Source organism: Gymnodraco acuticeps, unplaced genomic scaffold (genome assembly GCF_902827175.1).
Source record: "Gymnodraco acuticeps unplaced genomic scaffold, fGymAcu1.1, whole genome shotgun sequence".
NCBI lineage: Eukaryota > Metazoa > Chordata > Actinopteri > Perciformes > Bathydraconidae > Gymnodraco > Gymnodraco acuticeps.
In genome coordinates, this window is record NW_022990897.1 from 44,276 (window position 1) to 56,728 (window position 12,453).

The following is a 12,453-nucleotide window of genomic DNA, read 5'->3' on the forward strand; positions in this document are numbered from 1 at the left end:
TCATTTTCCCTTTCTCTATGGACTTATAATGTGAAAAGTGTTTTCTAAAATGTACCCAAGTACTGTAGTTAAATCATTTTAGATACCTGTACTTCCCTTGAGTATGTATACATTGTGCTAATATTGTTATTTGTACTCCATAACCTTTATTTTACAGCTTCTACACTGGCACATTTTCTTATTTAGATTATTAATACAGAATATAAATCAACTGGTATGTTATGACTTGTAGATTAAGCTACCCGGCAGTATAATGAGTATTTTAAATTAGCTCTAAGTTTACCAGCTGCAACGTGATAAACACTGTACATTCATTATTATACAAAAATGCAATATAGGAGGTTTTGAAAGTTGGCTCTCCCACAGATTTTTGGTACTTTTACTTGATGTTGAATGCAGGACTTTTACTTGTATCTGAGTATATTTACACGGTAGGGGAGAGTGGGGTAAGTAGTGCCAATTTTTACTTAAAGTGCCTTTAAAGCAAGGGGATTACAGTAATGCATCTAACTAAAATATGTACATATAGTTTAGGATGTTGTGCATCCCTGGGAACAATCACTTCGGATCTTAAATAAACTGTTTGAGAAATATAGATTTAGAAAAAAAAGTGGTTTTGTGGCACAACTTGCCCCCGGTGCGGGGTAAGTTGTGCCATTAGAGACAATACACTGGGGTAAATTGTGCCATTGATAATTGAAGTAAAACAGATCATTTTAATCTCACAAACAATAATGCTATATAAAAGCAAGACAAATTCAATACAACATTATTTATTTAATGTTTATTTAAAGTTTTAACAACATCAAAGGCCACTTTTCTATAACAAGGCCTATGAACACCTAACATCCTACTTGTCCAATGCTGCAGGGAAATATGAACTTCTGTTCCCTTCTGGCTGTACCACCAAGTTTTGTGGTGTGGCCAATTTGCTTAAACAGGACCTAGCGCCACATGAACACATACTCAGAACAAAATTCCAAAATGAGCACCTAATCATCTGCAAATCATCTGCATCTGAATCTCTTCACAGATTCGGCCTACTACTGAACATCCCACTTGTCAATGCTGCAGGGGAATGTGAACTTATACTCCCTTCTGGCTGTACCACCAAGTTTTTGTGGAGTGGGTAGTTTCTTGAGCACATCACCTCTAGGGATGACTCCTTCATCATTCTCTCTAAATGTGAAGATGGGCTTTCCATCAACAGACCTCTTATAACTTTGCTTCAGAAACTTTGCACTGATCTCGTCACCTTCAACATTCTCCACCAATTCAACATAGTTATAGGATTTGGATTTTTTACCTGCAAACTTCACAATGACAAAGTCACCAGCAGACAGATCCTTGTCACCATCATCATCATCACTCTGGACATCTGAACTCTCATAATGAGTGGCATCGCTAAATGGAATCGGAAAGTCACTCTCTTCTGAGCTACTGGAGAGCACTTTCTTTTTGGGCTTGGTTGGTTTTGACCCTTTCAGAGCCCCCTTCTTATTTCCACTCCTTTTCTTCTTTTCAGCCCGTTCCTTTTCTCTGCTGTGTGTCTTCTCCAGGCGATCTTCTGCCTCATCATTGGTGGTGGAGCTTTCTTCTGAGCTACTGTACACAGCTGTTTTCTTCTTGGTTTTGGTTTGATTTGCAGCTTTCAGAGCCCTTTTCTTCTCTCTTTCATTCTTTTTATTTTCCTGTTCAGCCTTTTTATCTTCTTTTTCTTTGTGAGCCTTCTCCAACTCCATCTTCTCAGGTGTGTCGGTCACGATTCTTGTTTTCACTTTCTTTCTTACACTTTTTTTTTTTCTTTCTGTGGCTTTTGGCAAGGGAAGAATTACTTCTGGAGACACATAACCCAAGTGAGCAGAAGAACCAGATTTGTCACTTGATAAGTGCTCGGGAGTGGCAGGTGGCTCTCCTGGGTCTGGATCTGCTTCAAGGAAAGGAAAGGAATAACAATAAAATACAATAAAATAAAATAAAATACAATAAAGTAATATATAGTAAATAATCATAAGTTGGGGTAAGTTGTGCCACTGGCACAACTTAACCCAGGCCCTTTGGCACAAATCACCCCAAGCCCACCATTTTGAAAAAAATGCATCCCCCAGCTGTTTTGAGCTAGCATCATGCTAACTGTATAGACTCATAGTGTAGCTTACTAAAGCACTAAAACATGTGTGAACTGTTTTCAAAGTTGTCTAAATTGTTCAAACACAGCAATCAAAAAACCTTGATCAAATACATTTTACTTTGGAGGGCAAAAAATGGTTTTTTGAACTTAAATGTGCTTACCTCTCAAGCCATGTGTCTCCCTTCTTTGCAGGATGATTGAAATGGATGCCTCTTCAAAAATATGTGGTCACATGACCAACTTCTTCTATGGTTTTCTAGATAACAGGGGTGGAACTACTTGCCCCTTGGCACAAATTACCCCACTCTCCCCCTATCGCTACTAGGGGTGGGAATCACCAGGCTCCCCACGATACGATACTATTGCAATACTTAAGCCACGATACGATAGTATTGCGATTCTGCGATATGCTAAGTATTGCGATACGATATATTGCGATATTGCAAATCACATGGGTCATATCCATATATAGACATGCTTTTATTTTGAATGCGACTTTGCGCTATTAGCAGGAAGTTACTGTTCCAAAAGCAAAAACTTGACGGGGAAAAAGAACGGAGAAAAAGTACAGATATTAACGGAGATTTCAACATTTAAATACGGCGATATCAAAAGATAAAGTTTACATTCAAGTGTTAGCAAGAGGCACAAGGTTAGTGTTAACTGTAATATAAAAATGTGGTTTGTGTCTTAATTCGTTTATATACTATTATAACTAACTATTTGAAGTGCACTTGTTTAATGTTATTCTAAAGTAATGCTCACATGGATATCTTATGTAGTTTTTTTGAGTTTTCAATAAATTAGACATCAGTCAAGTGTACGACAATCTTTTAGAGGGATATGCTAGTTTATATAATAAAATATCGATAATTGGCGTCCGTGTATCGATACAATATCGCCTCGCAAAGTATCGCAGGCTGCAGTGTTGCAGGAAGCAGAGCTGGGAAAAGTACTTGTTTATTTCAGTAAAATAAGTGATTAGGGGTGGGGGATATCGTATGCTGTATCGATATAATCGTATGCTGTATTGATTATATCCCCCACCCCTAATCGCTCCCTTTACTGAAGTAAGCGAGTACTTCTCCCAGCTCTGCTTCTTGCAACACTGCAGCCTGTAGATTCTAAGTGTCAGACTTTTAACCTTTTCTGGAAGACAGTCAGTCTGTGTTCACTAAGTTGACAGCGAGAAAGTGAGGAACTCAGACGGAGAGACGGGAGTAGAGAGAGACAGGAGTGACTGTATCTTGTCTGTCAATCTCATCAGTGCTGACCACAGAGGAAGAGAAAGATACTCTTTCCATGTGTTGCCCACTTCACCTTAAATCTGCCCCGAGGGAGTCTGCAGAGAAGACTCCTGACACTCCATCTCACCGCTGGTCTTTACATCCTGACTTATTTATTTGCTTTCTGCTCTTCCAGTCCTTTCCTTTTTAAAAAAATAAATAATTGGGGATCGTAAAATACTACTTTTTGTGAAACTCGATGGTTGACAGGATGTTTTTCCATTTGATCACAGTATTCGGGCGTGTGGTGACTAATGCCTCTCAATATCACCATGGATTGATACTGTGGACCATTTAGCACTCCAATAACAACCACCAAATTATTTGTATTAATTTTGTTTATTTAAACCAAAAAACTGCAACACGGTTGAAAACTGTGAGGTCACCTCAATACCCCGTGGCCCATTGCCTCATCTAGTGCTCACAAACAACAAAAACATTCAAATGGTCACAGCGGGGCGAACAAAAGTTTGCTATAACTTTGTCCAGGGTAGTCGTACTCCCACCAAAATCACACTGGTGTTTGCTGTCCCCCTCTAGTTTGTGCACACAAAAGCATTTTACTCTTTCGGCTCATCATTTGAAAAACCAAAGAGGGGCTTCCATATCTGGCAGATGTTGCAGATTCTATCTGCATCCACCACATGTGTATTTGTTGTCTTTTGGTGGTCCGTTCACGCAGTCATGGTGGAACCACTGATTACACACATCACAGTCAATCTGTCTGCACTCACAAACTGTACGCAATACTCGTAATGTTACTTTGTTCCGGTTACTTATGTTGTGGCAGATATTTAAGTAAGCTTGGTTAGCGCTAATAGTGAAATTGCTCTGAAGATGGAGGTGATATTCTATTAATGTTCACGTTCAAACAGTCGGTGATTTTTGCCGGCCGTCTTCCCTGCATACAGCAGTTTTTCTGTATTTCCTTTCTCCTGTAATATGACTTGATCGCTTTAAACTCCGCACACTGAGCTCTGATTGGTCAGCATGGCGGTGCTTTCACTGAGTTGATCTCTTATCTTGGAACCAAACCAGCTCCAGACCAGGTTATCCGCTCAGCATAAGTTACCATGGAGATCTACCCGGGTAAGAAGTGAACCAGCGTCGTAGGACAGAAAACTCAGAGTTAACCCTGCTCGCTAACCGCAAATCCTGCTTCGTAGTAAAGGCCACTGGTTTGATTTAGTTTTGCTTGCTACTTTTCCTTTTGTTGATCGTGCCTGATTGCCCCGTTTTCATGTTTTTGTAAGTACAGCTTTCATTTTAACAAAGCTCGCTTTTTTTTCCCTGTCCTTATCTGCCTCCCCTGTTTGTGCTGCGTTTGGGTCTGCATACCACCAAACCCTGACACCAAGTGTGTTTTGTTATCTTATAAAACACTGAAGTCCATTTCCAAATTAACAATTATTAAAATATATGAATTATTTTGTACTTCTGTGTAGAGCTGCAGAAACGCTACAATTACAGCAAAGCACATTCTACCAAATTCATTTTCATTTGCTGATAATACAACGTTTTTAAATGATAATCTGCCCTCTACCTGACCTTTGCAATAACAGCACTTCAGATTTTGTTCCTTTTTAATTCTCTCTTTCCAGATAACTGAAAATATTCTGTAATGTCATTCACTAATATTTTAATTTCATGGTCCAACTCCCCCCAATATGTTTCTAAAGGGAGAGAAAGATGGGAGGAAGCTAAATAGTGAGAAAGGAAAAGGAGGGAGAAAGGAGGAAATGCATGGGAGGAGATGGTGACTGTTTTAAAGGGAAGGAGTGAGGAAAGGAGATAAGTGAAGGGAAAAGGAAAGAGTGAATGGTTTCCATTAGCTTTGCTTAGTTGAACCCACAGCGTTAATTAATCTGGAACTTTCTTTACAAAGTTCTTATTATAACTTCATCACCTTTTGTCTTGACTTTGATTTGCATACTTTATCCTTGACTCACCTCCACAGCCCCGTAGAAAGGCTTAATGATCCGGGCTATATGCTGTAGAGTCAGGTTTTATACTGCATTTACTTAACATGCATTTTGTTGTTATTATTGTCATGTACAATAGCTTTAATCTTAAAGTGTTCTAGGCTACATTATGTTATTGTATTAGTACTTTATATCGTATACTTTATTCTCTGACTTCTATCTCACTGTGCTCACATTTTTCTGGATATATTTTCATTGAGAAAAACATTTTTATTGTAGGGAAACAGAGACCCAGTATTCCAATACTTCAATAGCATTGGGAAAGGTTTGGATTATTTTAACATAAAGTACTTATTTTTGAGTTTATAACTTTCTTTTTGAATGAATTTATAAGTTGCTTTGGATAACACTTCAGCTAACTGTTACGTAATGTAATTCTGAATTCTGGAATAGCCTCCCAACTGAGATACGGGATTGTCCCACTGTCCCAAGAAGCTCAGCGCAAGTTCTTTCAGGAAGACTGGTATACATTCACTCCGCAGCTGCTTATAACACAGCTCATCACAGGCTTTCTGTTAACCTATTACATTCACCTCAATCTCAGCAGCCAATCATCGAGCTGCAGCCACACTTTAAAATGGTTCTCCTCTCTCCTGCAGTCAGCGTGATTTCAGGTGTTCATGCTGTCGCCCGCCTCCTCCCCATCCGCCTCCTCTCATCACATCCAGTGCCAGGAGAGCTAATCCAAATACCTCATCACACCCCCTCTTCATCCCATCTCCTCATCAAATCCAGATCTTCAGCGTCATCAGAGTCTAGACCCCGGGGGGGTTCCCTATATGCTCACGGCTGCATTTCCCCCTTTAGATATACCATTTCAGGATCGGGGTCTAATCGCCAAAGACTTAACATTTATCATATGGCATGTGTCAATAAATGTTCTTTAAACAAATGAAGTCTCTCCTGATTGAAATTAACTTTAATACAGGGGTATCTTCTCTTGGACTTTATATGTCGTAGCTGCTATATTGTACTGCTATGTGGTAAATACTTGTGCGTGCTGTTTTTGCATATCATGTATTTATTTGTGCTGTCTTTATAAATGTCATGTTCTTATATGTTGTATGTGAGGGACTACGGATGGAAATTAGCTCTAAGCTAAAATCCAGCATATTTACACTTGAAGCATTATTTGTCTTAAGTGTTCGTTAATGTGCATTGTCCCTGTTCAAATAAATGAAATGAACGAAACATTTAAGAATCGCCACTTTAAACACAAGTGAACTACTGTGAAATATCTTTTCAAATCTGATCAATTTCTATTCAAATGCTTTGCCATTTTTTGGACATGTGAAACTCTCATGTCTATAATACACTGTTCATCTACATCTGCTTATTCAAAATGTCCACATGTTTATATACCATCAACTTATTACAGTATTTATTCTACTGCAGTATTTACATTTTGGTTTACATGCACACACAGTATCTTACTTTTGCCGGCATCATTCTTGCACCCTTGTATTTCTCCGACAGCCTTGACAGGCTTGCATATGACAATTCAACCTAGAGTCTTGAATTTGAAAACGTGTGTGTGTGTGTGTGTGTGTGTGTGTGTGTGTGTGTGTGTGTGTGTGTGTGTGTGTGTGTGTGTGTGTGTGTGTGTGTGTGTGTGTGTGTGTGTGTGTGTGTGTGTGTGTGTGTGTGTGTGTGTGTGTGTGTGTGTGTGTGTGTGTGTGTGTGTGTGTGTGTGTGTGTGTGTGTGTGTGTGTGGATACAGACAGCAGGTGTGTCTGACAGGAACACAGCCGCCTGGTGTTCAGATGTGGTCGTCAGCCAGTTCCTCAGTATGTAGGAGCTGTTGTCAAGACCGGAGCTGGCTACATACTCTCCATCTGTCTCTTCTTCTTCTCCATAGCTTCAGGACATATACCGCATCTCTGACTCAGAAAACTGTGGACAACACACACACACACACACACACACACACACACACACACACACACACACACACACACACACACACTCTGAGAAACACAGACCTCGATCTGCCATAACACACTGTTCAGTCCAGTCGCTGGCTTTAAGAAGAGATAACACACTGACATCTCTGTTTCTCTGTCCCTCTCTCCGTGTTTCTCAGTTTGCTTCTACATATGAAACTAGTGTGAACAGCTGAGTTATGTTTCAAATATTCCCACATGTTTTTAAAGCCCCATTGAAGTCATTCTTAATCCAAATGCTCTGCTGACAGGTCTACTGAAAGACTTTTATTCGAATGCAATCACAGCACCAAATCAAATACGGTCCAAAATATCTGATTTGCTTAATCCAGCAAATAGGAGATTCCTTTAGTAATTGAAAGAGTTTAATGTAATTACCATTTACCGGCTTGGAAATAGCATTTGCATGAATATCCATCAATATAACTGATAATTAAACTCTGCTGAAGCATGCAGGAAGTACTGGTATTCAGTATTTACATGTCTGGAAAGATTACAAAATAAACATGGATGCCTCGGGTCAGCGAGTGCATTCACTAATGAAATATCATTTAGTGTTTGCAAATATGTTCATAAGACCACTTAGACCTATCATAACTTATTATATAAGTTGTTGCTAGCTATCTCCACTTCAATTCACACCGCAGTACTTTTCCCACAGCGCAGAAACGCAGAGAGACTAACTTATGGCAACACAAAATAAAACATGGGAGCGGTGGAGATGAGGAGGTGTCGGTGTTCTGGCGATTTACTCGGAAGGCTTCAGTAGAAGCTGCTGGGAGTCCCAGCAGCTTCTACTGAAGCCAGTCCCCAACTCCGGGGACTTCTGGCCGGGGACTTCCGGCCGGGGACTTTGGGCGGCAGTATACGCTGTGAAGTTGTTTGCGGCCTGCCAGTAAACCCAAAGCAGAAGAAGAAGAAGTGACGTGAGCGGCTTCATTTGCCTAATCCTCCCTCAGGGAACTTATTCCGGTGTGAACGCGATCTGAACTTAGTTCAGGAGAACTAAAAAGTTCTCCTGAACTAAGTTCTGATGAACCTTTGTGGGAAAAGTACTGCGGTGTGAAAGCGCCTCTTGAACCTGTATTAAAAAATAAAATAAAAGCTAAAATAAAAAAAATAAAAGCTCAGTCAATGGTGTTGAAACTGTAGGAAAAGTAAGATATGTGAATATTCTTCAATATTCCAAAATCCAATGGAAAAATCCCATTGGCTTTTTGTCAAGGGAGTGCTTAGGAAGCTTACTTCAAGGTCATGCCAACACAAATATGTCAACAGTGCACCACTGTATAGATGTTTGTGGCCTTGTCTATACATCTAAATGGGAAACACAGGCAGTGACTTTTACAAAATATTCATTAACGGCAATACAAAGGTTTGAAAAAAGTCGCTTTTTAACAACTTTGAGCCAAATATGTAACGCTGCTCGCCTGCCCTATTTACTGGACATGTTGTATAAAGATGATATAACTCATAATCATCAGTGTTTGCACATGAGCGGACACAAGGTTTCACAGGACGGAAAAAAAACAGAAAAACTGGTTATAAACCGTAGGGACCCTGGACTGGATGAGGTTTGATTCTATAACTGCAGTTTTTTCAATTATAATTCTCCCTTGAATCCTCTATTCAAGGAAAAAGGCTGTTTCTCACTGAAATGGAAAGTGTGTGTGTGATGCTGCAGATTGTGTGTGTGCTGCTGCAGATTGTATGTGTGATGTGCATCAGTTTGAAGGTCAGAAGTGCCAGTCAAAGTCTGGTGACATGACAAACATACAAAGTAGAAGTGTGTGGAACAGAAGTCAATTCCCATGTAAACCATCTTATGATTTATAGTCTCACCCCAGCTCAGCCTTGGAGTGTGTGTGCAGGCTTGTGTGTGTTAATAAAGAGGGTGGCAGAATTTCAATAAATAGTGTGACAAAGTGAGAAGACAACCGAGCAGCGAGATAGCACCTGAGAAAGAAATGAAAGTGAGAAAGGTGTGAATTTCTCTTTGTTTCTCCGTCGTATCTCCGGATAGATTGTTGACCTGCAGAAAACCCCAAACACAGACATCACACAGTGTAGAGGCACGGAGAGTGCAAAAGCTGTCAGGAAGGTGATTTTACACGATGTTACATCGATAGCGGGAGAGGTTGTGACGGTGTGTTTGTGCAGCCATCTGCTTGTCTAATAGACTTTTGGTTAACGCTGCAGCTGTGGTTAACACACATAATTACAGCCAGAAATCAAGCAATATTACAAAGAGCTCATGTTCACACCTTACACACAGCCTATGCACACACAGAAATGAAAGACGGGACTTTTCTGATTCACTGATTAAAACTGAATATTTATTTTATACTTTTTGTTGTGATTACTTAATGGTTCTCGTGGTTTGACTAGCAGAAAGAAAGTGTGTCAGTCCTCATCATTTTGCTGCATGATGTTTACAACTGTGTGAAATAATCAGAATAAATGATGTTTCTCTTTAATAACATTATGAACTACATATTGTGTGAGAATAACTTCCCCTGACACCAAAATAATCTAAATCTAGGTATATGTTATCATAGTGCTTCTCAAACTTTATTCAGTCATGTACCCCCTTTGAAACATTTTCTCATGCCAAGTACCCCCTGACCGACCCCGAAAATGTTTGATCGAAAAAGCCTATACAAATAATTCCAATATAGTGATCTTCCCTCAGTGTGTGATTTATTAACTCCTGTACAACAAACTAAGGATATTTTCCTTTTATGAACGCTGCTGCTCGAGTCCTCACTGACACTAAGAAAGTGGATCACATCACTCCAGTTCTGAAGTCTTTACACTGGCTTCCTGTGTGTCAAAGAATAGATTTCAAAATACTGCTGCTGGTTTATAAAGCACTGAATGGTTTAGGCCCAAAATACATTTCTGACCTCCTGCTAAATTATGAACCATCCAGATCTCTCAGGTCTTCAGGGACTGGTCAACTTTCTGTCCCCAGAGTCAGAACTAAACATGGAGAAGCAGCGTTCAGTTATTATGCTCCAAATATCTGGAACAAACTCCCAGAAACCTGCAGGTCCGCTGCAACTCTGACTACTTTTAAATCCAGGCTGAAGACTTTTCTTTTTGTCGCTGCTTTTAATTGAACTATTCATATCTTAGACTGCACTGTAACTTTTATCCATGTACTTTTTTCTTTTAATGTTTAGTTGACAGCACTGTAACTTTTATCCATGTATTTTTTCTTTTAATGTTTATTTTATTAGCTTTTCTTTTTAATGCCATTTTCTTAATCTCTTTCATTTTTTGTAAAGCACTTTGAATTGCCTTGTGTTGAAAAGTGCTATATAAATAAACTTGCCTTGCCTTGCCTTATGCATGAAAAAAGTTTTTTCAACTGAAGTAATATCTGTTTAACAAACCAATGAACACAATTATATATTATGCAAAACTATAAAATACAATACACCAATTTGACATGTGTATATGAGGTTCTAGGAATATTTTATATAAAATGGTGTTTTCTATTTAATTTATTGCACTAAGATTATTTTTGTAATCATGCATGGTATTTTTTTAATTAATAATTTTATTTTTTTTAAATCTCACGTACCCCCTGCAGTACCCCAACGTACCCATAGGGGTCCGCGTACCCCCATTTGAGAATCACTGTTTATCAGATGCTTTACAAAATAACATCCGATATAGAGAAATGAGTCCTAAAACCCTGAAATGTGTCAGCATTTTAGCTCTTCCTGTTCCCTCGTCTGTTTCTACAACATTCATTATTTATATTTAACATGTGTATAATCTCTGATAAACTTTGAGGTGTACAGTGGTCGAAAAGTAATGATTCCTAAATGTAGCACTTCCTTTTCCCTCGTCTGGAAGTCAATTGTTCTCTGAAGGTTTTTTTAGTTAGAAGCCTGAAATAAGGTCTGTGGTTAACACAAGATGAAGAGATTGACGGCGGTTACGAACAAGTGTCTAAATGAGACGACCAAACGTCCTCACGTCAAACAGTAGCCGCCTTTAGCTTGGTGAAGGAAGTCATGTGACGTATAGCCTAATGATCAAAAATCATAAAGTTGTGTTCATATGTGGAGATTATCCTGCTGAACAAAACGTGTAAGTATCATAAATGTGTGTTTACCAGAGATCTTATTATCTGCAATAATCCAATGGAAAGATCCCATTGGATTTTTGTGGAGGGAACCAGGGAGACGCTAACGTCAGGGTCTGAGTACAACATGCATCATTACTGCACCACTCAGCCATAAAAAGCTTACACATGTTACGTGTCTCTCCTGTTTGCCTGCTGCCCTGCTCAAACGAATAATTACCTCACCTGAAAGTCCTGCGTCCTCCACTGTTGAAAGTCAAAACTATTGCCTGTGCACAGCAACAGCCGTCATCATTCCCCTTTAAACCAGCGCAGAAAGACACGCTCCCACAGCGATGCTTTTCCAGTCCCTTAACAAGACCATACAATATCTTTTGTTATTAATAAAATAGCGTTTTCTGTGTCAGGGCTTCCAGATTTTCGGTGAGCTTCTGTACAAACAACACAAAGAAGAACAGGTTTTTTTCCACATGATTTTGACCTGTAGTCAGCGGGGCATTCAGATTCCAGTTAAAACAGCTTTTACTGTCTCTGCCTGTCGGAGAGAATAAAGCAACATGCACCCCCCACCCCCCCCTCTTCTCTTCCTGTGTTTGTGTCTCTTTCCTCTCTTCCTGAGGTCAGTGAAAGGGCAGCCACTTGTTTCACTTTGAACACCTGCCATGTTCAGCTGTTAGAGATGTGTGTGTGTGTGTGTGTGTGTGTGTGTGTGTGTGTGTGTGTGTGTGTGTGTGTGTGTGTGTGTGTGTGTGTGTGTGTGTGTTTTATTAAAGCGTGGAAAAAAATGTGCCAATGTTTTCCTCTCGCTTTCGTGTTAATCTGTTCTTCTCTTGAGTTTCCCTTCTTTTTTTCTAGTTTTTCATTTCTTCTCTCGCTCCATCTGTATTCTGCTTAGCTTTCATTCCTTCACCTTTTACCTTCATTTTTTCATGCAGCCATAGTCCTTTTTTCACATGAATGAGTGTACATATACGTATATAGTATTAGGGTTGATTTGTTCTTAGATTTCTGA

At 39.4% G+C, this 12,453-nt stretch overlaps 1 protein-coding gene across 2 annotated transcripts; it reads right to left on the bottom strand.

Moving 5' to 3' along the window:
• Window positions 1–760: 760 nt before the first annotated feature.
• LOC117557741 (uncharacterized protein PFB0765w-like) lies at window positions 761–2,409 on the bottom strand. Of its 2 annotated transcripts, none has more exons than XM_034233716.1 (2): window positions 2,293–2,409; window positions 761–1,930 (listed from the first exon to the last, which is right to left on the bottom strand). In XM_034233716.1, exon 2 carries the CDS (start codon window positions 1,740–1,742, stop codon window positions 1,044–1,046), a length of 699 nt encoding a protein of 232 aa, XP_034089607.1. In that variant the 5' UTR covers window positions 1,743–1,930; window positions 2,293–2,409; the 3' UTR covers window positions 761–1,043. The 2 variants fall into 2 exon arrangements, with proteins under 2 accessions (XP_034089607.1, XP_034089608.1); XM_034233717.1 differs by having other exon boundaries at window positions 761–1,927; window positions 2,293–2,399.
• Window positions 2,410–12,453: the final 10,044 nt, after the last annotated feature.

Coding starts and splice junctions, on each gene's coding strand:
- LOC117557741 (XM_034233716.1), bottom strand. CDS start 1,742: ATGGAGTTGGAGAAGGCTCACAAAGAAAAAGAAGATAAAAAGGCTGAA.